A 26,829-nucleotide genomic window follows, 5' to 3' on the forward strand; every position below is an offset into this window, starting at 1 on the left:
TATATATAAGAAATACTAAATAATCACTTACTAAATAAGTCAAGTATTTCATATATATATATATATATATATATATATATATAAGACATATTTGACGTTCAGTGAATTCTAGCTATATATATATATATATATATATATATATATATATATATATATATATATATATATATATATATGTGTGTGTGTATTTTATTATATATATATATATATATATACGTATATATATATATATATATATATTTATTTTATTATATATATATATATATATATATATATATATAAAATAAATACCGGTACTTGAATTTCAGTGTTCATTTATTTACACGTATACACACACAACACTCATCTACTCATTGTTGAGTTAAGGGTTGAATTGTCCATCATTGTTTTATTCTCTGTCACTATTTTTCGAACCATGCTGAACACCCGGTCTCTGATGATGCATTGATGTGTGGCACGCACAAAAGTGCTTTCATCAAATACACTAGATGGCAGTATTGTCCTGTTTAAGAGAGTCACAACATTGCTGTTTACGGCAGACGAACTGCTTTACGTGACTGCTGTTGTTGTGTGTTGTTGCCGCGCTGGGAGGACGTTAATGAAACTGCCTAACAACAAACCCACATAAGAAACCAAGAACTCGCCCTCCATCATTCTACAGTTATAACGTGATTGGGCAGGTATACTGTTTATATTGTGGGTTAGCGGACTCAGGTCCTCATGGACCTGAGTCCGCCTGAATTTCGGGAGATTTTCGGGAGAAAATTTGTCCCGGGAGGTTTTCGAGAGAGGCGCTGAATTTCGGGAGTCTCCCGGAAAATCCGGGAGGGTTGGCAAGTATGCTATATATATATATATATATATGTATATAAATATAAGAAATACTTTAATTTCAGTGAATTCTAGCTATATATATACTCCTCCCCCTTAACCCTACCCCCACCCCACCAATCTCCCGAATTCGGAGGTCTCAAGGTTGGCAAGTATGATGAAACGTCAACGTTTTGGTGTTGGTTTGCTGTATATCCGGAGTGATTAATTTTTAGGTTCCGTTTCCAATTTCCGGCGCAAGTAGACGCTGCACAGCAGGATCGTGTTTCTTTTGTCTATGTACAACAATGATAAATAAATATAGCCCTGCTATAGTAGTTGGATTGCCATGTAAGACATAACCTATATCACATCACTCTTTCAGTAAACAACAGATCATCAATCAGGCCTCCATCATCCGCATTCATGACTCTTCCCTTCCTGTAACCTACCGTGTCATCTTAAACTTCAAGTGTCTTTGAGGCGTGTGTGCGATCCCTGTCAGCCCAGCCACTGGCAGACTGTCTTCATTTCCATAATGAAGGAAGCTGGGACAGTGTGGCCCATGTGAGAACGATTGAATCAGTACGTGTCCATGCACTAAATTAGTCCGATTTCTCAAATAGTCGGGCTCTAAATAAGCCCATGGAAACACCTTAGTCCGATTGTGTTTGGTTTTTGAAATGTCGGACTAACTCACCTGGATTACGCGATTGGAAACCAGATCGTATCGCGCATCCGCCAGTCTCATCGCACGGGATACCACCCGGAAGTAGATACCATTTTAATAATCATATAATTATTATGCCTTTTTGGTCAAAGAAAACTTTGCAATTTTTTCCACCCCAGAAATTTCCAAAGTGGAATATTGGATGTGAAGTAATCGTAGCCTTAAATAGGTAAATTGCATCATGACATCATTGTTTTCATTATTATTAAAGTTAAAGTACCAATGATTGTCACACACACACTAGGTGTGGTGATATTTGTCCTCCGCATTTGACCCATCACCCTTGTTCACCCCCTGGGAGGTGAGGGGAGCAGTGGGCCGCGCCCGGGAATCATTTTTGGTGATTTAACCCCCAATTCCAACCCTTGATTCTGAGTGCCAAGCAGGGAGGTAATGGGTCCCATTTTTATGGTCTTTGGTATGACTCGGCCGGGGTTTGAACTCAAAACTTACCGATCTCAGGGCGGACACTCTAACCACTAGGCCACTGAGTAGTGTTATTTTTGAGCAATGACACTTTAAAAAAAAATCCACTACAAGTCTTGGGGATCTAAAAGGGTCCCACCCATAAAAGTGTTAAAAAAAAGTCATACTTAAAAAAAAAAAAAATTTTAACTTTAAACTTTTCAGATGTATCTGTTGATAAGTTTGTATCATTGTTTTATGTTTTTGTTTTTGTTTGATACCCTTTTAGTATTTCTTTTTTTTAATTAGCAAACCCACAAAATATGCAAGTTTTTCCCCAAAAAATATTTAAAAGTGGATTTTTGTATGTGAAGTAATCGGACCCTTAAATTCATAACAACATTGTTGTTAATTCCATCCATCCATTTGCTACCGCTTATTCCCTTCGGGGTTGCGGGGGGCGCTGGAGCCTATCTCAGCTACCATCGGGCGGAAGGCGGGGTACACCCTGGACAAGTCGCCTCCTCATCGCAGGGCCAACACAGATAGACAGACAACATTCACACTCACATTCACACACTAGGGCCAATTTAGTGTTGCCAATCAACCTATCCCCAGGTGCATGTCTTTGGAGGTGGGAGGAAGTTGTTATTTATTTTATTTTATTTTCCAGCAATGTCAGAAATAAACAACTAAAATGATTAAAATAATAATAATTCTAATAGTTCCATGTTAGCTACCTCTCTTTGATTATAATCTATATTTTCTGCTGGATCTACTCTCTATTTTATTCTGCAGCTGTTACATATACTGTAATATTGTACATGGTAATTGTTATATATATTGTATATATTATATAAAATATAATATATCAGTATATATCATATTCTGTTTATATAATATGTAAATATTAAATATATGTTCTATGTTATATTTTATATTGCTACTATGGTACAGTTTTAGTCTGCATTATCCTTTCCATTCTTACACTTTCCATCCTTACCCTTTCCATCCTTTGTAACTGAGCTACTGTGTGGAACAATTTCCCTTGTCGATCATTAAAGTTTGTCTAAGTCTAATAATAATAACATAAGCAACGTTTGTAATTCACAAATCAATAGGAAAAGAACATTTTGAAGTGCATCAACGGGAGAAAAAATGTTTAGATTTATTTCAGAAGTTAGCCAAAGAAATTTAAAATGCCGCCTTAGGTTAAAGTTAAAGTCCCAACGATTGTCACACACACACTGGGTGTGGCGAAATGTGTCCTCTGCATTTGACCCATCCCCTTGTTCACCCTCTGGGAGGTGAGGGGAGCAGTGTGCAGCAGCGGTGGCCGCGCTCGGGAATCATTTGGTGATTTAACCCCCAATTCCAACCCTGGATAATGAGTGCCAAGCAGGGAGGTAATGGGTCCCATTTTGTGTAGTCTTTGGTATGACTCGGCCGGGGTTTGAACTCACGACCTCCCAGTCTCAGGCATGGCATGGCGGTGTAACGATATCAATAAAACATAGATAAATATATGTACATAATTTTCTACTATTGGCTCTGATTTCAATCCTTTGGTTTTTGCTCATTCAGCCCTCTCGTGTCGGTGGATGACAAAAGATTATTTGACAATAAAAAACATTAATGTAACCACTGTAGTATCGACCATAAACTGAGCATTTACCAGTGGTGTGCCGGCAGGGCCAGCAAGGCCTTCTGTGCTGGCCTAACATGACCAGAAATCATGATCATAATAAAAGACAAAAAGTATTTTTTAATTTACTTTCCCTAAATATCTAAAAGTATTCATATTATCTTCATGTCATATTATGCTCGTTCCAGCGCTGTTGTTTTTAGTTTGCGTTTGTTTTAGCTTATAGGCCTACTGAAACCCACTACTACCGACCACGCAGTCTGATAGTTTATATATCAATGATGAAATCTTAACATTGTAACACATGCCAATACGGCCGGGTTAGCTTACTAAAGTGCAATTTTAAATTTCGCGCGGAATATCCTGCTGAAAACGTCTCGGTATGATGACGTCTGCGCGTGACGTCTCGAATTGTAGAGGACATTTTGGGACAGCATGGTGGCCAGCTATTAAGTCGTCTGTTTTCATCGCAAAATTCCACAGTATTCTGGACATCTGTGTTGGTGAATCTTTTGCAATTTGTTCAATGAACAATGGAGACAGCAAAGAAGAAAGCTGTAGGTGGGAAGCGGTGTATTGCAGCCGGCATGCAGCAACACAAACACAGCCGGTGTTTCATTGTTTACATTCCCGAAAGATGACAGTCAAGCTACTACTACTACGTTCACACCCAATCATGGCACCCACCTGTTCCCAATTAGCCTGTTCACCTGTAGGATGTTCCAAATAAGTGTTTGATGAGCATTCCTCAACTTTATCAGTATTTATTGCCACCTTTCCCAACTTCTTTGTCACGTGTTGCTGGCATCAAATTCTAAAGTTAATGATTATTTGCAAAAAAAAAAGTTTATCAGTTTGAACATCAAATATGTTGTCTTTGTAGCATATTCAACTGAATATGGGTTGAAAATGATTTGCAAATCATTGTATTCCATTTATATTTACATCTAACACAATTTCCCAACTCATATGGAAACGGGGTTTGTATTTTGTCCTTTCGGTATTTTGGGCGTTTTGATGATCATGATGTATTTTGCATGTTAATGAAGACAGAGACGAAAAATGGATTGCACGCCTTATTCTGCTCACTTAACAGACGCAATCCACTTGCACACATTTGATTAGATCAGCTTTGTGTGTGCTATCAAGTTTGCATGTTTTTAGTACACGCAAACATTTAGGCTCCAGGCCCATATATATATATATATATATATATATATATATATATATATATATATATATATATATATATATATATATATATATAGGACAGCTCTAGTCCGAGGGCTAAGACTGTGAGCTTGAACTGACAAATCCTCCTTGGATGAAAGGCAGAACGTCTTCTATGTCAATCTGCAACGCCCTGAGAAAACAATGACCTCGCTGAATGAGAATATTCACAGGCAATTGATTTTACCTGCTGCATTTATAACATTGTTGTTTAAAAAGCGCATCACACAGCGTTTATCATACGGTTTCCCTGGTTAGTCGTCAAAGTGATTCGTTTTCCCTAAGTGTTTTTGGCATCAAAACGTGACAGTGCATTCTCATTCTTAATATTCCTGCGCAGTAGCTTTTACAGTCTTTCATTTTATACGTTTTTTTTTTTTTTTCAACTGCTAGTCTCTGTCAGCCTCCCTGTCTTCCTCATAAGACAGAGCCTTGCCAATCTGGGCAGACAGGTCAAGCAGGCTGATGGGAATCAGACAGTTGTTGATCCAATTAGCGATACCCTAGAGCGGCGTCAGAGAACACCTGAGATCCGATTTTAAAAAAAAAAAGAAAAAAAAAAAAAGGTTTTCTTTCTTTCTTTCCTATCCTCGTGCTCTTCAAAACATCCTTGCAATAAAACTGATCAAGCCGTCCTAATGGCTTCTCAGAGGTGGTGTGTTTAAATTTAAGCAAATCACACAAAAACGGGTTTTAAAGATGTCAGATTGAAATAAATAAGTAATTCAGAGAGACTAGTCAGGATAGAGGGAAAAATGAATGCAGCAATGTACAGAGACATCCTGGATGAAAAGCAACGCTTCTCATCCCGCCTGATATACACTATATTGCCAAAAGTATTTGGCGACCCATCCAAATGATGAGAATCAGGTGTCCTAATCACTTCGCCCGGTGTATAAAATCAAGCACTTAGGCATGGAGACTGTTTTTACAAACATGTGTGAAAGAATGGGCCGCGCTCAGTGATTTCCAGCGTGCAACTGTCATAGGATGCCACCTGTGCAACAAATCCAGTCGCGAAATGTCCTCGCTCCTAAATATTCCAAAGTCAACTTTATTGTAAGAAAAGTGAAGAGTTTGGGAACAACAGCAAGTCAGCCACCAAGTGGTAGGCCACGTAAACTGACAGAGAGGGGTCAGCGGATGCTGAAGCGCATAGTGCAAAGACTTTCTGCACAGTCAGTTGCTACAGAGCTCCAAACTTCATGTGACCTTCCAATTAGCCCACGTATTGTACGCAGAGAGCGTCATGGAATGGGTTTCCATGGCCGAGCAGCAGAATCTAAGCCATACATCACCAAGTCCAAAACAAAGCGTGGGATGCAGTGGTGTGAAGCACGTCACCACTGGACTCTGGAGCAGTGGAGACACATTCTCTGGACTGATGAGTCACACTTTTCCATCTGGCAATCTGATGGACCAGTCTGGGTTTGGAGGTTGCCAGGAAAACGCTACATTTCGGACTGCATTGTGTCGTATGGCCTGTGATTTTAAATTGGACCGTCAGATTGGCACAGTGGTGAAAGCCAGCTTTTTTTTATTTACGTCAGCTGGCCAAGGTTAAAAACCTTCTTTCTAGGCAACAGTTTGAGACAGTAATCCATGCCTTTATCACATCTCGGCTGGATTACTGTAACTCTTTGTATTTTGGAATTAGTCAATCCTCCCTCTCACGTCTGCAGCTGGTCCAAAATGCAGCTGCCCGACTTTTAACTAACACAAGAAAAAGAGAGCACATTAGTCCTGTTTTAGCCTCCCTCCAATGGCTGCCCGTGTCTTTTAGAGTCCATTTTAAAATCGTTTTTAAATCCTTACGTGGTCTTGCCCCACCGTACCTCTCTGAGCTGCTCCATCTCTATGCCCCCACCCGGTCCCTCAGGTCAGCTGATCAGCTGATCCTGGAGGTACCCAAAACAAAGCGCAAGCTCAGAGGGGACACTTTGTTGCGGGCAGGGGCGCCGAAAAGGGGGGGTAAAGGAGACGGATTCTAGGGGCCCATGATGGAGGGGGCCCCAGAGAGGCCCCTAATGATGATGAAATTATAATACAGAAAAAATAATGACACTGTGTTGGGGGCCCTGTCAAGATTATTTTCATGGGGCCCAAAATCCCTAGCGGCGCCCCTGGTTGCGGGTCCCAAACTCTGGAACGATCTCCCTCTCCATGTGAGACAGGCCCCTTCTTTGGCTATTTCTAAGACCCTTCTTAAAACCCATTTTTATTCACTGGCTTTTAACCCAGCATGAGACTTTGAACTGTTTTTAGCTTTTAACTTTTTGAACTGTTTTTAACTTTTAAACTGTTTTTATCTAACAAACTGTTCTTAGGGTAATTTATATTTGTTTTTTAAATGTGTATTTTTATTTCTGTTTTAAATGTTATTTTTTAGTCTGTCCTTTGCCTCTATTTCTTTGTGGTGTACAGCCCTTTGTTTTTCAACTGTGCTTGTCTTTAAAGGGCTTTATAAATAAAGTTGGTATGGTATGGTATGGAGTGTGACATTTGGTGGAGGAGGAATTATGGTGTAGGGTTGGTTTTTCAGGAGTTGGTCTTGGCCCCTTAGTACCAGTGAAAGGAACTTTGAATGCTCCAGGATACCAAAATATTTTGGACAATTCCATGGGAGGGCACTTCAAGTTCATATGTGAGTAAAGGCAGGTGGCCAAATACTTTTGGCAATATAGTGTAGCTTCAGAGGTGCCGCCAAGAGGAATGGGCGAAACTGCCCAAAGATAGGTGTGCCAAGTTTTTGGCATCATATTCAAAAAGACTTGAGGCCGTAATTGCTGCCAAAGGTGCATCAACAAAGTAAGGAGCGTAATCCATTTCGAGTCTACCGTCATGAATATGCAGAATATATGAGAAGAAAATGCACATGTAGCATACAGCACGCGTAATAGATAGATAGTACTTTATTGATTCCTTAATATGATTTATCAACACTGGTCACCGTTTTGCAAGCAATAGTTAGCGTCTTTATTTTGCACATCTGAAAAGTATGTGCATATTGAGACAGTTGCGCACACGACTGGGAGAAAGGAGATGATTGCACTGCAAAAACAGACGTGTGTGTCATCATATTTCAATTGTCGGAAATAAGAAAATATTAGACATATTGTCTATTCAGCAATATCATTTTATAATTGTATAGCTGCTGGGTGACGTAATTGGCTGATTAAAACAAATTTGATTTTGTGTTTTAGTGTCATAGTGGGGTCTTTTTTAATGGTATTCATCTTTTACATGGAATATGAACCTTTTTCTTTTTTTTTAAGTATGCATTTTTTATGCGCCTTGAGCAAAGTAAGTGCAGCCTCTCTCTGAGGAGTGCACCTGCAAAGCACAAAAAAATGTGGCTTTCATTGTGGCTGCGCTGCAGTACTGCTTCTAAAATGCCCATAAAAAGTGGCGCATGTCCCATCCTTGTTTGAAAACATAGCAAAACTCCACAGTTAGGTGCTCATCCATCCATTTTCTACCGCTTGTCCCTTTTAGCTTTATAGTGCAGCAAATGATCCAAGGTCGCCGCAAAACCTCATTTCAAGAAGGCGGTCTGCACCAGTTGTGATTAGCACGTGCAGTGTCAGTAGTGGGATTTGGTAGAGCAAACCCTAAGGCAGGGGTCCCCAAACTACGGCCCGCGGGCCGGATACGGCCCCCTAACATCCAAAATCCGGCCCACGGGAAGTCCCAAGTTAATTATTTTTTTATTTTTTTATTTTTTTTAATTTTTTTATTATTTTCTTTTTAATCTTTCCTTTTTAATCCATTTTCTACCGCTTGTTACTCTCGGTGTCTCCTAGCCGCTCAGGCCAATCATATTGTCTAAAAATGAATTGTCCCATCGATAACATGACAATGTTAAATGTTGATGGACATCAATGTTAATTGATGTTAAATGACAAAACGGATTATAAAGACAATGTATATATATATATATATATATATATATATATATATATATATATATATATATATACATACATACATACATACATACATACATACATACATACATACATACATATATATATATATATATATATATATATATATATATATATATATATATATATATATGTCTTAATAAGGTTATCCAAAAAATAGTGCTCGATACCGTAGTAGAGCGCAATATATGTATGTGTGGGAAAAAAAATCACAAGACTATTTCATCTCTACAGGCCTGTTACATGAGGGGGGGTACCCTCAATCATCAGGAGATTTTAATGGGAGCATTCGCATACCATGGTTTGTATAGGGCACAGAGTGGGTGGGTACAGGCTGGCGTAGGGGCGTGGTGATTGGCTCATGTGTTACCTAGGAGGTGTTTCCGTCTATGGCGGCATGCTGTTACAATTTCGTTGCGCTTGTTGAGGGATGACAGGTCTGGACGGTAAATAATAAACAGTTTCTCTTTCAAGCATAGGTTGCATCTTTTATTACCACTATTGTAAGGTGTGCTGGATGCAAGAATTTGCCATGTTATTGAATATTCAACATTATTGTCTTTGAGGTCCCAAATGTGTTTGCTGAGTTCTGTGGTATTTCGCGGGTTTTTGTTCCTGAAAGAAGCCTTGTGATTGTTCCATCTGGTTTTGAATTCTCCCTCGGTTAATCCTACATATGTGTCGGATGTGTTAATGTCCTTGCGTATTACCTTAGATAGGTAGACAACTGATGTTTGTAAGCACCCCCCGTTGAGAGGGCAATCAGGTTTCTTTCGACAGTTACAGCCTTTGTTGGTTTTGGAGTCGCTCTGTCTGGGGGCCGACGGCTCATTTGCAATTGTTTTGTTGTGGTTTGAGATGATTTGTCGTATATTGTTCATGCAGCTGTAGCTCAATTTAATGTTGTTCTTGTTGAATACTTTTCTTAGGGTGTTGTCTTTGGGAAAGTGTTTGTCAATCAGATTGAGGAATTTGTGTCCAATGTTAGTTGAGGCGTTTTTGCTGTATGGGGGGTTGTACCAGATGATGTCGTTTCGTTTTCTGTTCTTTTTTGGCTGGTTTCCTGGCGTGGGTTCATAGGTGAGGGTGAAATTGTATCCGCTTTCATCAAGGGCTTTTTGGTACGGGGGGGTTGCTTGGTCAAATTCAGCTTTGCTAGATGACAGCATCGATAGCCTTTTATTGATTCCGGTAGGTATTCTTTTCGTGGTGGTGGGTGGGTGGTTGCTGTCATGGTGCACGTATTGTAGTGTTGTGTTGGGTTTCGTGAATGGTTGGTAGCTGTTATTTCTCAGGTTGAAAGTGACGTCAAGGAAGTTGACGGTTTGCTTGTTGGCTTCAATCGTGATCCGTAGGCCGTTCCCTTTGAAAATTTGGCATATGCGCTTCTTGGTATTCTCGCTGCTCCTTGGCGAGGCGCGACACACTGCCAGTCCGTCATCACGGTAAATACCAAGGTTCAGATTGAGGCTAGCGAGCTGGGAGAGGAGGAAACTCCCAACGAGTTCACACGTTTCTGCTCCGTCAAAACTTCCCATAGTGACGTCAAATGTTGCATTGTTCTTTTTTTGCCATGGTGTACTGTTGTGGATGAGAATGGAGTTTTTTGCGTGGATGATGATGTTTCTTTCGTTGCCTGTGATTGAGTCGTAGTCTGAGGCGAAGTCTAGTGCTTGAGTCAGTAGGTCTTGCGTGATGGAAGGGTAAAATTCCTCGATATCAAAGGAGATAAAGTTGTGCTGTTGTTTGTCTTGGATGTTGTTGAACCATTTGATTACTGCTGCTGTATTTAAAATAAAAGGATCGCGGCTGAACTGGACATTGAGAACAGGGTGGACGCCACAGCCAACAAGGAAGCCTTCATCACATTGAAGGACCACAAACCCAACTTCGCAAATAACCCAACATGCCGACTAATAAACCCAACTAAATCTGAAATAGGAAAAATCTGCAAAATAATCCTGGACAGAGTCAACACAAAAATCAAGGACAAAACACCACTCAACCAATGGAGAAATACAGCAGCAGTAATCAAATGGTTCAACAACATCCAAGACAAACAACAGCACAACTTTATCTCCTTTGATATCGAGGAATTTTACCCTTCCATCACGCAAGACCTACTGACTCAAGCACTAGACTTCGCCTCAGACTACGACTCAATCACAGGCAACGAAAGAAACATCATCATCCACGCAAAAAACTCCATTCTCATCCACAACAGTACACCATGGCAAAAAAAGAACAATGCAACATTTGACGTCACTATGGGAAGTTTTGACGGAGCAGAAACGTGTGAACTCGTTGGGAGTTTCCTCCTTTCCCAGCTCGCTAGCCTCAATCTGAACCTTGGTATTTACCGTGATGACGGACTGGCAGTGTGTCGCGCCTCGCCAAGGAGCAGCGAGAATACCAAGAAGCGCATATGCCAAATTTTCAAAGAGAACGGCCTACGGATCACGATTGAAGCCAACAAGCAAACCGTCAACTTCCTTGACGTCACTTTCAACCTGAGAAATAACAGCTACCAACCATTCACGAAACCCAACACAACACTACAATACGTGCACCATGACAGCAACCACCCACCCACCACCACGAAAAGAATACCTACCGGAATCAATAAAAGGCTATCGATGCTGTCATCTAGCAAAGCTGAATTTGACCAAGCAACCCCCCCGTACCAAAAAGCCCTTGATGAAAGCGGATACAATTTCACCCTCACCTATGAACCCACGCCAGGAAACCAGCCAAAAAAGAACAGAAAACGAAACGACATCATCTGGTACAACCCCCCATACAGCAAAAACGCCTCAACTAACATTGGACACAAATTCCTCAATCTGATTGACAAACACTTTCCCAAAGACAACACCCTAAGAAAAGTATTCAACAAGAACAACATTAAATTGAGCTACAGCTGCATGAACAATATACGACAAATCATCTCAAACCACAACAAAACAATTGCAAATGAGCCGTCGGCCCCCAGACAGAGCGACTCCAAAACCAACAAAGGCTGTAACTGTCGAAAGAAACCTGATTGCCCTCTCAACGGGGGGTGCTTACAAACATCAGTTGTCTACCAATCTAAGGTAATACGGAAGGACATTAACACATCCGACACATATGTATGATTAACCGAGGGAGAATTCAAAACCAGATGGAACAATCACAAGGCTTCTTTCAGGAACAAAAACCTGCGAAATACCACAGAACTCAGCAAACACATTTGGGACCTCAAAGACAATAATGTTGAATATTCAATAACATGGCAAATTCTTGCATCCAGCACACCTTACAATAGTGGTAATAAAAGATGCAACCTATGCTTGAAAGAGAAACTGTTTATTATTTACCGTCCAGACCTGTCATCCCTCAACAAGCGCAGCGAAATTGTAACAGCATGCCGCCATAGACGGAAACACCTCCTAGGTAACACATGAGCCAATCACCACGCCCCTACGCCAGCCTGTACCCACCCACTCTGTGCCCTATATAAACCATGGTATGCGAATGCTCCCATTAAAATCTCCTGATGATTGAGGGTACCCCCCCTCATGAAACAGGCCTGTATAGATGAAATAGTCTTGTGATTTTTTTTCCCACACATACATATATATATATATATATATATATATATATATATATATATATATATATATATATATATATACATATATATAATAATAATAATAACTGGGATTTATATAGCACTTTTCTAAGTACCCAAAGTCGCTTTACATGTAGAACCCATCAATCATTCACACCTGGTGGTGGTAAGCTACTTTCATAGCCACAGCTGCCCTGGGGTAGACTGACGGAAGCGTGGCTGCAATTTGCGCCAACGGCCCCTCCGACCACCACCTATCATTCATCATACAATTCACCGGTGTGAGTGGCACCGGGGGCAAAGGGTGAAGTGTCCCGCCCAAGGACACAACGGCAGCGATTTTTGGATGGTAAGAGGCGGAGAGCGAACCTGCAACCCTCAGGTTTCTGGCACGGTTGCTCTACCCACTACGCCATGCCGCCCCGGTAAATGGGTCATACTTGTATAGCGCTTTTCTACCTTCAAGGTACTCAAAGCGCTTTGACACTATTTCCACATTCACCCATTCACACATACATTCACACACTGATGGCGGGAGCTGCCATGCAAGGCCCTAACCACGACCCATCAGGAGCAAGGGTAAAGTGTCTTGCTCAAGGACACAACGGACGTGACGAGGTTGGTAGAAGGTGGGGATTGAACCAGGAACCCTTAGGTTGCTGGCACGGCCACTCCCCCAACTGCGCCACACCGTTCCTGTATATATATATATATATATACAGCCCGACCCCCGGCCAAATTGTTTTAACCCAATGCGGCCCCCCGAGTCAAACAGTTTGGGGACTCCTGCCCTAAGGTGTTAGTACGGAAGTGCGTTCTTACTTCTACCTTCTTTTTATTTGGCGCTGTTTCCAGCAGCAGAATTAAAACAGAAGTGACATGTCAGAAGACCGAAATGGAGACACAAATCAGGATGTTAGCTCGTTAATGCCCTAATCATTTCATTAAGCTGGACCAGTCCCTTGTCACACGCTCACTTCACTTTTATTGGTGTTTTATTGTCTGCGATTTACTTGTGTCCCTTTCCCTCCCATCGTGTGATACCGTAGCACAATTAAAGCCGCCCGTAACATCTGAGAGTGGAGATTAAAGCGCGAGCAGGTCTGTCTGTGGATGTCATCAGCGAAATATCTCCAGCCTCGTCTTGTCTTGTCACTGGTGTGTGTCTTCACAGAGAGCCTGGGTCTGTAATAAAAATGTGATGACAGGAGAGCTGTCAGGTCGCCTTTATGCCAACAGGTGCACGGCCGCACTGTTTGCATATAAGCTGTTGGAAGGTCATGACCTCCCACGTAGAATTTCATTTCGAGCTTTCCTCTTTTCTATTTACTGTACAGAGGTAGCTCGCTTTGTTAGTCATCAGTTTAAAAGGTCCAACAAAGACCACATTGCACAAAAAACAAATAAATATTTCCCACAAAAATAATGTAAAACCAATTAGTTAGACAGATCGACTGCAGCGATGCGGACCCTGTATCGATCCGCTGAGCCGGATTGCAAAGCTCTTAAATTACCGGACGATCTACGTTCCTATCCTCGCCTATGGTCATGAGCTTTGGGTTGTGACTGATAGGACAAGATCTCGGGTACACGCGGACACAATGAGTTTCCTCCCTCGAGAGATGGGGTGAGAAGCTCTGTCATCTGAGAGGAGCTGTGAGTAAAGCCGCTGCTCCTCCACCTCGAGAGATGGCAGATGAGGTGGTTCGGGTGTCTGGTCAGGATGCCCCCCTGACGCCTCCCTGGGGAGGGGTTTAGGGCACGTCCGACCACGGGGAAGACCCAGGACACGTTGGGGAGACTATGTCTCCTGGCTGGCTCGAGAACACCTCAGGATTCCCCAGGAAGAGCTGGAGTGGCTGGGGAAAGGAAAGTCTGGGCTTCTCTGCTAGATCGATTTGTTAGTAATCCGTTCAAAAGCTCCAACGAAGACCAAATCGTACAAAAAACAAATGTTTCCCACAAAAATGTATGTAAATTCAATTAATTAGAGATCGACAGGTGGATCGGTTCGGCGTCTGCAGTGATGCGGACCCTGTATCGGTCCGTCGTGGTGAAGAAGGAGCTGAGCCGGAAGGCAAAGCTCTTAATTTACCGGACGATCTACGTTCCTATCCTCACCTATGGTCATGAGCTTTGGGTTGTGACCAAAAAGACAAGATCACGGGTACAGGCGGACAAAATGAGTTTCCTCCGTCATCTGAGAGGAGCTGTGAGTAAAGCCTCTGCTCCTCCACATCGAGAGATGCCAGATGAAGTGGTTCGGGTATCTGGTCAGGTTTCCCCCTGACGCCTCCCTGGAGAGGTGTTTAGGGCACGTCCGACCACAGGGAAGACCCAGGACACTTTGGGGAGACCATGTCTCTTCAGGATTCCCGGGAAGAGCTGGACGAAGTGGCTGGGGAGAGGGAAGTCTGGGCTTATCTGCTTAGGCCGCTGCCCCACAACCCGACTTCGAATAAGTGGAGGAAAAAGGATGGCAAATAATCTGTTACAGAAAATACAGAAATGTTAACACAAAACACATTTTATAATGTGAAATGCATACCTTTTATAGAAGACTTGTTGGCAAAGACAACAGTAGGTGGAGTAGGAAGACGGGAAGGTACAGCCAACCAAACACCACCAGCCAGAGGTGGGACCAAGTCATTGTTTTGCAAGTCACAAGTAAGTCTCAAGTCTTTGCCCTCAAGTCCGAGTCAAGTCCCGAGTCAAGACAGGCAAGCCCCGAGTCAAGTCCAAAGTCAAGACTGGAAAGTCTCAAGTCAAGTCCTAAGTCCTGCATTTTGAGTTTCGAGTCCTTCCAAGTCCTTTTAACCACAGACTAATATATTAACACATATTGTGTATGCTTTTCAAACGCTGTATTTATTTATTAAAACAAGTGCATTTTAAATTGCAGGAAAGAAAATTGTGCTGACATTGCACTTTATAATAGCACTATTAACCAGTCATTTTAAACATTAACTCATTCCTTTACAGAACAAACACATTGAAAAATAAAGTGCAAATGTACTTATTTGTACAAAAGTGTTAACATTGAAAAAACATGACATATATGTGAACATAACAAAAAAGTTGTACTTTTTATATGTCAGGGCCCTATGCTGCATTGCATTTGCAAAAGACCAAATTAGCCAAGAGTCTGTCAGTCATTTGTGCACGATGGGGGCGTAGTATGATGCCACCATGGCTGAAAACTCGCTCCACTGGAGCACTGGAGGCAGGCACTGCCAAGACTCTCATGGCCACTCGGAACAGTGAAGGAAGAGTCTTCATGTTCAATGCCCAGAACAAAAGGGGGAGAGAGTTTTTTTGGGTTGGTGCACTACTTGTAAGTGTATCTTGTGTTTTTTATGTTGATTTAATTAAAAAAAGAAAAATATATATATATATATATTTCTTGTGCGGCCCGATACCAATCGATCCACGGACCAGTACCGGGCCGCGGCCCGGTGGTTGGGGACCACTGAGGTAAACAACCAACAGTATGTCAGAAAGCTAGCTAAAACGGTACACATATTCATAATATAGTATACATTTTAACTGACCTTTATTTTACTATTTTTGTCTTTTTTTAGGTGGCTAAAATACGCGGTGCTGCTGACCGCCGTCTAATGTTACGTGTGATATATTGACTAACGTAACCCTGCTTAAAAAAATCACTGAACAAAAAGTATGAATAAGGTAGTGAACTGCAACAGATTCCCGTGTTTGCAATAACGTTATAACGTTAGCAGTGAGTTTACAGCCTCACTGATTTAACTACACAGCAAATAAAAGTCACGTTACTTAGCCAATAAATGTTATCTTACATTCAAAACTTACCGTTCTTTGTGCAACTTCAAATGCCGGACGAAGTTGGAAGTTGTTGCCTCTCCATCAGTAATTTTCGAACCGCATGTGTTGCATACTGCAAACCGTTTTGTGTTGACCACCTCGTAATTTTTATACCCAAACGAAATTATTTTAGGTATCATTTTTTGTTCACTGGCGTGTGGTTTGGACATGTCTTCTTCGTTGGTTGTCCTGCAATTTGATTGGATGAATGCTGTGTGATGAAAACAAAGTAGATCTAATTTGATTGGCTGTTGTACTGAGCGCACACCAGCTGACACACGCAACGCTGATAGACAAGTACACAATGAAAAATACGGAGCGCTCCCGAATAACTTTTTCATCTTTGGGTTTTGGGGAAAGTAGCAAGTCATGTCAAGTCATGTCAATTCAAAAGGCTCAAGTCCAAGTGAAGTCACAAGTCATTGATGTTAAAGTCTAAGTCGAGTTGCAAGTCTTTTTACATTTTGTCAAGTCGAGTCTAAAGTCATCAAATTCATGACTCGAGTCTGACTCGAGTCCAAGTCATGTGACTCGAGTCCACACCTCTGCCACCAGCCCATGCAACTCTTCTCTCTTGGACTGGCTCTAACAAGCAGGCAAAAGCCACTGAATCACAGCTCACAGAACAATACAAATAATGAAAATCTGGACAAATACAGGAAAACTTTGTCAACAAAGGTTTAACTCAAAGAGCTAGTAAGATGATTGCTATAATGAGTGTGTTGTGGAAAGGAAAATAAGAGAGAGCATTGCTTTTAAATGAGAGATAGCAGGAACATCTTGTGCTATTAGCTTGGGCTGAAAGATCGCTGCCACATAACCATCTCGGAGGTATTTACAAGAGTCATTACTGTGATTATTCTTTCAACAACACCCTGAAATGTTTTATCCTTTGCCAGCTCTTGATGGTTTCGGTTTGGCTTGACAAAATCCGCGTTGGGGGAATTTTGCTTGAGAGCGCCTTCGAAGACCAGAAAGGAGCAAAGATGGAGGGCACTTGAAAAAAGGGCCACAGTGAGGTCACAGGAAGCTATCCTCTGTAACACGCCTTTTGTCCTCTCCTCTGCCTCTGCAGCTCCCACAGAGCCTTTGCTGTGTAAATTTGCAGACGGAGGCCAAAAGAAGCGCCAGAGCCAGAGCAAGTACCCTCAGAACGGGAGGCCGTGGCACAGAGAGGGCGAGGTGAGTGTCACCCAAACAAAACATAAAGCATCCACTTCGCTTCAAGGTGTTAGCACAGGGGCGTGCAAACATCTTCCACTAAGGGCCACATACTGAAAACAGTCGAAGGATGCGGTGGTCATTTTGATATTTTCTTATTTTATGAACAGGTTCAATCTAACTGACACATGTAGATATGTTATGACTTTAAACATATTTCAACAAAAAACAGCCTGAATGTCAGACATTTTTACAATGCTTTATAATGAAGCAATCGCTTACAAATCAATGTCTTTTTTTCTAATTGGACTAATAAATTATTATGATTAATACCATATATCCTGGACAATAGATATTTAAGCCGCACCCACTAAAATTTAAAATAAATAAATGTGTTTACATATATTAGCTGCACCGGAGTATAAGTTGACGGCGTGGCGCAGTGGAAGAATGGCCGTGCGCGACCCGAGGGTCCCTGGTTCAATCCCCACCTAGTGCCAACCTCGTCATGTCCGTTGTGTCCTGAGCAAGACACTTCACCCTTGCTCCTGATGGGTGCTGGTTAGCGCCTTGCATGGCAGCTCCCTCCATCAGTGTGTGAATGTGTGTGTGAATGGGTAAATGTGGTAGTAGTGTCAAAGCGCTTTGAGTACCTTGAAGGTAGAAAAGCACTATACAAGTACAACCCATTTATCATTTATTTATAAGTTGCAGATATATACGTTACGAAATATTTTTTGGAATGATTGTTTACATACCTTAATTGTTTCCAAACGGTGCCTGTCACACGGCAGTAAAACAGCGGATCAAACAAAACAGAAATACTCTTCATTCAATGACTGTAAATAATGTAAAAACAAGAGTATAAAGAAGTCATACTGTTCCATTAACTTTGTTCATACTACTGTCACTACTCAACTGCCAAAGAACTGTAGACACCTTAATATTTGTTGCTTCTTATACTGTATATACTGTATATACTGTTATACTATTTGATATTGCACTGGTACTGTATTTGACTACTGTACTTCTACTTGTACTGATACTTCTACCATAACTACTGTGACTTATTGTGCAACTTATTGTCTTGTAATTAATGTACATCAGAGCTATTCAAATGTTTGTATTTAGTGTATTAGATTCTGCAACTAGTGTTTGGATCCCACTGTACGCAATATCTGAAGAGCATGGAAAAAAGCATTTCACCGTGGTGTACTCTGCATGTGACGAATAAAACCTTGAACCTTGAGAAATCCTCGTCATGGACCCACTAGCTGCAGAAACTAGCTCTCCAATCAGCAAAACAGACTCAATAACTCCACGGTGAGGTCTAGAATTTACTAAACCTAAACAATACAAAAATAATCCTATTGTAAGTTATTAATATTAACACAGAACTTTTGTTACGTGTTAGCATATTCACGAATGCTAACAATGCTAACTTGAGTACATTACGATAGGACGTACAAATATGCATGAAAACACTCCTACAGACATCACACATGGGACAGTTTAGTTTGAATAAATAGTTTTAGTTATATTGAAAAACTTACAAACGTTGATTGGAAATGTAAACAATTAAAAAATAACGCTATTGTAACTTATTAATATTAACACAGACATTTGTTACGTGTTAGCATATTCGCTAATGCTAACGAAGCTAGCTTGATTATGTTACGATAGCACGTACAAATATGCATGGAAGAACTCCTACAGACATCACACATGGGACAGTTTAGTTTGAATTAATGGTCTTAGTTATATTGGAAAATTTACAAACGTTGATTGGAAACCAAAACAATACAAAAATAATCATATTGTAAGTTATTAATATTAACACAGACGTTTGTTACATGTTAGCATATTCGCTAATGCTAACGAAGCTAGCTTGATTACATTACGATAGCACGTACAAATATGCATGGAAACACTCCTATAGACATCCCACGTGGGACGGTGTAGTTTGAAAAATGGTTTTAGTTATATTGGAAAACTTGATTGGAGCGTTGAATGAAGAATCATTTCAAACAGAAATGATAAATATGAATACTTCCGGTTCAAGGAACAAAACAGGGAGTATGTTTTAAACTTGCAGCAAATGCAGTGAGCAAACTTGTCCAAAAGATGGAGCCATAACACAAACAATAACACTGTTTCAGTGTCTCTGTCCGTGTTCTATGAAAACGATTTGTTGAATACAAAACATTAAGGCCTTTAACGAAGAAAAATCCATAAATTAGCTTTATAAGCCGCAGGCTTAAAGAGTGGGGAAAAACGTAGTGGCTTATAGACCGGAAAATACGGTAATATTAATAATAATAATGATAATGATGATAAAAGTGGATTAGATTTAGATTGCACTTTTCTGGAAACTGAAAGCAATTTGAGTGGGAACTGAGAACCCATCATTCCTTCAAACACGGATGGTGATAAGCTACATTTGTAGCCACAGCTTGAAGTTGTCAAATTTATTTACGCACTACCAGACCAAGATATCGACCAGTTCTCCTCCACTTTGCTGGTGGAAGTTTCACAGACAAGTGGAAGTGACTAATGAGGTGTTAGAATCCACCCACTGACTTTGATGCCAGTTAAAATATATAAATTAATCATTAAATAATAAAGTAAATAGTGACGACATAAACACGACAAGTCACATTTTCAGCATGAGGGACAACAGTTTGTGTAAACATTGATGATGATTGATAAAAATGTTATTTTATTAAAAACTTTTCTTGTTATTTCATCTGCTTAAAAATACATACAAATTCTTGATCAATAAGCTCACCTGCTCCTTTTGACATAATGGACTGCGCATGTGCAGACTTGATTAGGGAACGACCAAAACAAACTTGTAGGCGCAGTTTTGAGGGGGTTTTTTTTTAGGAAGTAGAGTTCCCCAAGTAGAGTGGCAAAAAGTAACAGTTTTTGTTAAACCTATCAAACATGCTAAATTACTACCGTATTTTTTGGACCATAAGGCGTACCGGATTATAAGGCGCACTGTCATGAGCGGGTCTATTCAGGTCTATTTTAATACAAAAGGCGCACCGGATTATAAAGCGCATTAAATAACATGTAATTGTTGTGCTTTGGTCAAAATGTTGCATAGATTATGTTTTACAAAACATTTTCAAGTCACTTTCTGCCCGTCTCTTCAGGATGCACTGTTTTGTGTATCGTCTTATTTATGTGCCTCCACTTTGACAGTGTCTTTTTACCATAATTTTTCAGTTTTAGGTTTTAGCACTTGCATAGCGAGGCTACCAGTTGATTAAGTTCCAACTGCATGCTACTTTCTACAACAGCAAAGGATGAATGCCCCACAACAAGAGGTTAGAGAAAAATAAAGAACTTATTGACTACACCACAGACTACAATGGCGGGTGCATTAAAATTTTCAAGATTAATTTCAAGAGCCATGTGTAACGTTCTGTAGTCTCAATGACACATCGAAAGGTTGGTCTTGCTTGCTTACTGCTACTTGCTAGCATCATTGATTGAACAGGTGTCAACCTGCAGTCCACACTTATCTTTTATGTGGGACTGCCATCTACTGGTCATTACACCATGTACCAAATAAAATAGGGAAGCGCAACCAGAATTTATGTGATACACACTAAGCAGCAAGCAACACAAAAATAACAAACAATAGAGGGAAGAGATAGATGAGCTTTTGCCAGCAGGACATACAGACATTATTTAGCGTTTTTTGGTTATTGTTATTGTTTGAACAGTATTAAGTCAATTATGCAAAATAAGTCAACAAAATCCGAACTGGCTTTCCTTCAAATAGTTTGGATGTTTAACTCTAAAGACCTTCTATATGTGACTTGCTTCCAAAATGTGTCCAAAAAGAATATATATACATATAACAATGAAAGAGACATTCCAACAAAAAGCTCTTAAATAATTATACCAGTTACAGATGGGATTTATGATTATTTTAAGGGAGCCGAACCTTGAGGAGCCATTCCTATTAAAGATCGGTTCAAAAGACTGGCTCGCTTTGAAAAATAAAGAACATATTAAAGGCCTACTGAAATGCGATTTTCTTATTCAAAAGGGGATAGCAGGTCCGTCCTATTTGTCATACTTGATCATTTCGCGATATTGCCATATTTTTGCTGAAAGGATTTAGTAGAGAACATCGACGATAAAGTTCACAACTTTTAGTCGCTGATAAAAAAGCCTTGCCTGTACCGGAAGTAGCAGACGAGTAGCGTGACGTCACAGGTTGTGGAGCTCCTCACATCTGCACATTGTTTACAATCATGGCCACCAGCGGCGAGAGCGATTCGGACCGAGAAAGCGACGATTTCCCCATTAATTTGAGCGAGGATGACAAATTTGTGGATGAGGAAAGTGAGAGTGAAGGACTAGAGGGCAATGGGAGCGATTCAGATAGGGAAGATGCTGTGAGAGGCGGGTGGGACCTGATATTCAGCTGGGAATGACTAAAACAGTAAATAAACACAAGACATATATATACTCTATTAGCCACAACACAACCAGGCTTATATTTAATATGCCACAAATTAATACCGCATAACAAACACCTCCCCCCTCCCGTCCATATTACCCGCCAATACAACTCAAACACCTGCACAACACACTCAATCCCACAGCCCAAAGTACCGTTCACCTCCCCAAAGTTCATACAGCACATATATTTCCCCAAAGTCCCCAAAGTTACGTATGTGACATGCACATAGCGGCACGCACGTACGGGCAAACGATCAAATGTTTGGAAGCCGCAGCTGCATGCGTACTCACGGTACCGCGTCTGCGCATCCAACTCAAAGTCCTCCTGGTAAGAGTCTCTGTTGTCTCAGTTCTCCACAGGCCAATGGTAAAGCTTGACCGTCATCTTCCGGGAATGTAAACAATGAAACACCGGCTGTGTTATCCGGCACAACACTCAAGGGGTGCATTCTACGGCGGGGGTGCGTTATCTGGCACAACACCTGCCGCAATACACCGCTTCCCACCTACAGCTTTCTTCTTTGCCGTCTCCATTGTTCATTGAACAAATTGCAAAAGATTCACCAGCACAGATGTCCAGAATACTGTGGAATTTTGCGATGAAAACAGACGACTTAATAGCTGGCCACCATGCTGTCCCAAAATGTCCTCTACAATCCGTGACGTCACGCACAGGCGTCATCATACCGAGACGTTTTCAGCAAGATATTTTGCGCGAAATTTAAAATTGCACTTTAGTAAGCTAACCCGGCCGTATTGGCATGTGTTGCAATGTTAAGATTTTATCATTGATGTATAAACTATCAGACTGCATGCACATTTTCAAGATTTATATAGATCACAAAAACACATTAGCATGTACCAGAAGGTAAAAACAGTTGGTTTTGTATAATAGGATAACACAAAGCTCCAGATAAAATATCCTGACAGGTGCCATTTTGGGGTCCTTATACCATGATAACACCCGTATGTTGAAGCACAGAACGTCTGACTATGGTAGCCGTAATACTCTGACAATCCATCAAGCGGTGCGGCTTCGTAGCTTGCTAAAGTCATACTAAAACATATTGAAATATTTTTGAGCGTCGTGTGTAATGTTCTATATTCTCAATGAAACACCGACATTTTGGTCTTGCTTGCTTACTGCTACTTGCTCGCGTCATTGATTGAACAGGCAATATCTCTTATGTGTGACTGCCATCTACTGGTCACACTTATCACTACACCATGTACCAAATAAAATTGCTTCGAGGTCGGTAAACAAAACAAAAATATTGAGGTAACAGGTCTGTACTGAGATTTTAACTCCTCCAGTCATATTTAAAAACAAAAAGAAAAGAAAAATAATAATGATTTCATTAGTTTTAAAAGTTATAAATGGTACAACTTTTTGCATACCATATGACTAACACTAATCCCACCAAAAAATTTGAGGGCGTAATGTGTTAGAGCAGTGGCCCCCGACCACCAGTCCGGGTACCGGCACCGGTCTGTGACGCATTTGCTACCGGGCCGCACAGAGACATTAAATAATTTATAACCGACTGCATTTTCTCCTACTTTTAACTTTGGCCAGTCCCACTAGAACACACCAATAGGCTTGTTCATAGATGTACAATAAAACTCCTGATAGGAAGTAGCCATTTGTTATATTTGTCACATCTTTGTTACATGGGACAATGCACATTAATAAACATATCAAATGTAAAGGTGCCAAATCGTAGCCAAAAGCTAGGTTCCATCTGCAGTCCGCGGCAGGTTGATGACCTAAGATCAGGGCAGATCAGGAACAAAGTGACCATAGTAGTTTGATAGTGAAGTGCTAAAATTTTGCATATAATAATTGTGCTGTAGGAAGAATATACACATCTCCTTTGGCCTTGGAAGTTAAAGTGCTGGTATTATTGCACATTGTCCTATTACATAAGTAGTTAGCAATAACAGATGTACAAAACCCTATAACAGTCCGGATGGTTCTTTTCCTCTTTGTTCCAGAGGACACCACTTCCATAGTTTCCAAAAACAATTTGAAATGTGGACTCGTCGGACCACAGAACACTTTTCCACTTTGCATCAGTCCATCTTAGATGAGCTCGGGCCCAGCGAAGCCGGCAGCGTTTTCTGGGTGTTGTTGATAAATGGCTTTCGCTTTGTATAGTAGAGTTTTAACTTGCACTTACAGATGTCGCGACCAACTGTAGTTACTGACAGTGATGTTCTGAAGTGTTCCTGAGGCCATGTGGTGATACCCTTTACGCACTGATGGCACTTTTTGATGCAGTACCGCCTGGGGGATCGAAGCAGTGCAGTGATTTCTCCAGATTCTCTGAACCTTTTGGTGATATTACGGACCGTAGATGGTGAAATCCCTAAATTCCATGCAATAGCTAGTTGAGAAATGTTGTTCTTGAACTGTTCGACAATTTGCTCACGCATTTGTTCACAAAGTGGTGACCCTCGCCCCATCCTTGTTTGTGAACGACTGAGCATTTCATGTAAGCTGCTTTTATACCCAATCATGGCACCCACCTGTTCCCAATTAGCCTGTTCACCTGTGGGGTGTTCCAAATAAGTCTTTGATGAGTATCCCTTAATGTTCTCAGTCTTTTTTGCCACCTGTGCCAGCTTTTTTGAAACATGTTGCAGGCATCAAATTCCAAATCAGCTAATATTTGCAAAAAATAACAAAGTTTTCCAGTTCGAACGTTAAGTATCTTGTCTTTGCAGTCTATTCAATTGAATATAAGTTGAAAAGGATTCGCAAATCATTGTATTCTGTTTTTATTTACGATTTGCACAAGGTGCCAACTTCACTGGTTTTGGGGTTTGTATTTACGCATGGAAAATTGGACCATTAGTGTATCTACGTATGAAATATTGCACAACATAAGAATACATAACTTTTAGAATGGAAGTAGAAATCCACAGAAACGTATTCATTTTTCATGCACTTACTTGCTATATTTATCTGCCACATGTGGAAATAATGCCTACATTAATCCGGTCCCTGGTGCATAAAAGGTTGGGGACCTCTGTGTTAGAGTGCAAACCAAAGCACCCGACTAAATTGTAAATTTAAACTAGGGATGTCCGATAATGGCTTTTTGCCTATACCCGATATTCCGATATTGTCCAACTCTTTAATTACCGATACCGATATCAACCGATACCGATATCAACCGGTATATATAGTCGTGGAATTAACACATTATTATGCTTAATTTGGACAACCAGGTATGGTGAAGATAAGGTACTTTTAAAAATGTTTTATAAAATAAGATAAATAAGTTAAAAACATTTTCTTGAATAAAAAAGAAAGTAAAACAATATAAAAACAGTTACATAGAAACTAGTAATTAATGGAAATTAGTAAAATTAACTGTTAAAGGTTAGTACTATTAGTGGACCAGCAGCACGCACAATCATTTGTGCTTACGGACTGTATCCCTTGCAGATTGTATTGATATATATTGATATATAATGTAGGAACCAGAATATTAATAACAATATTATATTATATAATAATAATTGTGTGAATGAGTGTGAACGAGTGCAAATGGGGGAGGGAGGTTTTTTGGGTTGGTGCACTAATTGTAAGTGTATCTTGTGTTTTTTATGTTGATTTAATAAAAAAATTATAATAAAAAATTAAAAAAAATTAAAATAAATAAAAAACGATACCGATAATAAGAAAAAAAACGATACCGATAATTTCCGATAATACATTTTAAAGCATGTATCGGCATCTCTTATTTAAACCACGTTTTTAAAGGAAAGTAAACGTCAACTATAGTTGGGTTATAGAGTAACACACATAACATACTAATAGTAAGATACCATAACCATTAACCAGTCCATATTTTTTTATGGTAGATTCAACGGCTCGAGACAGAATATCAACACAAAATCCAGAAGATGTGAATTAATCGCGAGGGCAAGCTGTATTATTTCACAGAAGCATCCCACTTGTCTCCCTCCCGCTTCACATTTTTTTATCTGAAATCCTCCCAGCATCGTATGGCAAGAGTCGGAGAGTGATTCACTGACTGAAAGATAGAAAGAAGAGGGGTCACGTGATCACTCAGGAGTTCAGCGGGGTTGAGAGCTGCAGGGTAGCTCGTGGTGAGCATCAGGAAGTTATATGACCGATATTATTGTCAACTCGCCAGTGTGGGAGTCAGGAATGTGCAGTTTTTCTCTGTCCAACGCTGACAAAGGTATTAGTCACTGCTTGTACACACACTTGCCTTCCTCCTCTTTGACTTTCCTGTTGTCTTGTTCCGACACACTGATTTTTTTTGTTTTTTACATCTGTATACATGGTGTGGTCATTGCAACACACTACTGTACAAGCCGCCTTCACAATTGAGACAAAAAGGGGTCATTTATACAAAACACAAAACCAGGGAAGTTGGCACGTTGTGTAAATCGTAAATTAAAACAGAATACAATGATTTGCAAAATCTTTTCAACCTATATTCAATTGAGTAGACTGCAAAGACAAGCTACTTAAAGGGGAACATTATCACCAGACCTTTGTAAGCGTCAATATATACCTTTATGTTGCAGAAAAAAGACCATATATTTTTTTAACCGATTTCCGAACTCTAAATGGGTGAATTTTGGCGAATCAAACGCCTTTCTAATATTCGCTCTCGGAGCGATGACGTCACAACGTGGCGTCACATCGGGAAGCAATCCGCCATTTTCTGTAACACCGAGTCAAATCAGCTCTGTTATTTTCCGTTTTTTCGACTGTTTTCCGTACCTTGGAGACATCATGCCTCGTCGGTGTGTTGTCGGAGGGTGTAACAACACCAACAGGGACGGATTCAAGTTGCACCAGTGGCCCAAAGATGCGAAAGTGGCAAGAAATTGGACGTTTGTTCCGCACACTTTACCGACGAAAGCTATGCTACGACAGAGATGGCAAGAATGTGTGGATATCCTGCGACACTCAAAG

The 26,829-nt window shown here is 40.5% G+C and overlaps 1 protein-coding gene across 3 annotated transcripts in view; it reads left to right on the top strand.

Moving 5' to 3' along the window:
* rbms3 (RNA binding motif, single stranded interacting protein) overlaps positions 1–26,829 on the top strand; it is a 750,312-nt gene that overhangs the window by 550,757 nt on the left and 172,726 nt on the right. For all 3 annotated transcript variants that reach the window (XM_061982784.2, XM_061982785.2, XM_061982783.2), the window contains exon 7: positions 17,296–17,402. In XM_061982784.2, coding sequence (XP_061838768.1) covers positions 17,296–17,402 — 107 coding nt within the window. The remainder of the gene's footprint in view (positions 1–17,295; positions 17,403–26,829) is intronic.

This window comes from Nerophis lumbriciformis, linkage group LG21 (genome assembly GCF_033978685.3).
Source record: "Nerophis lumbriciformis linkage group LG21, RoL_Nlum_v2.1, whole genome shotgun sequence".
In the NCBI taxonomy this organism is placed as follows: Eukaryota; Metazoa; Chordata; class Actinopteri; order Syngnathiformes; family Syngnathidae; genus Nerophis; species Nerophis lumbriciformis.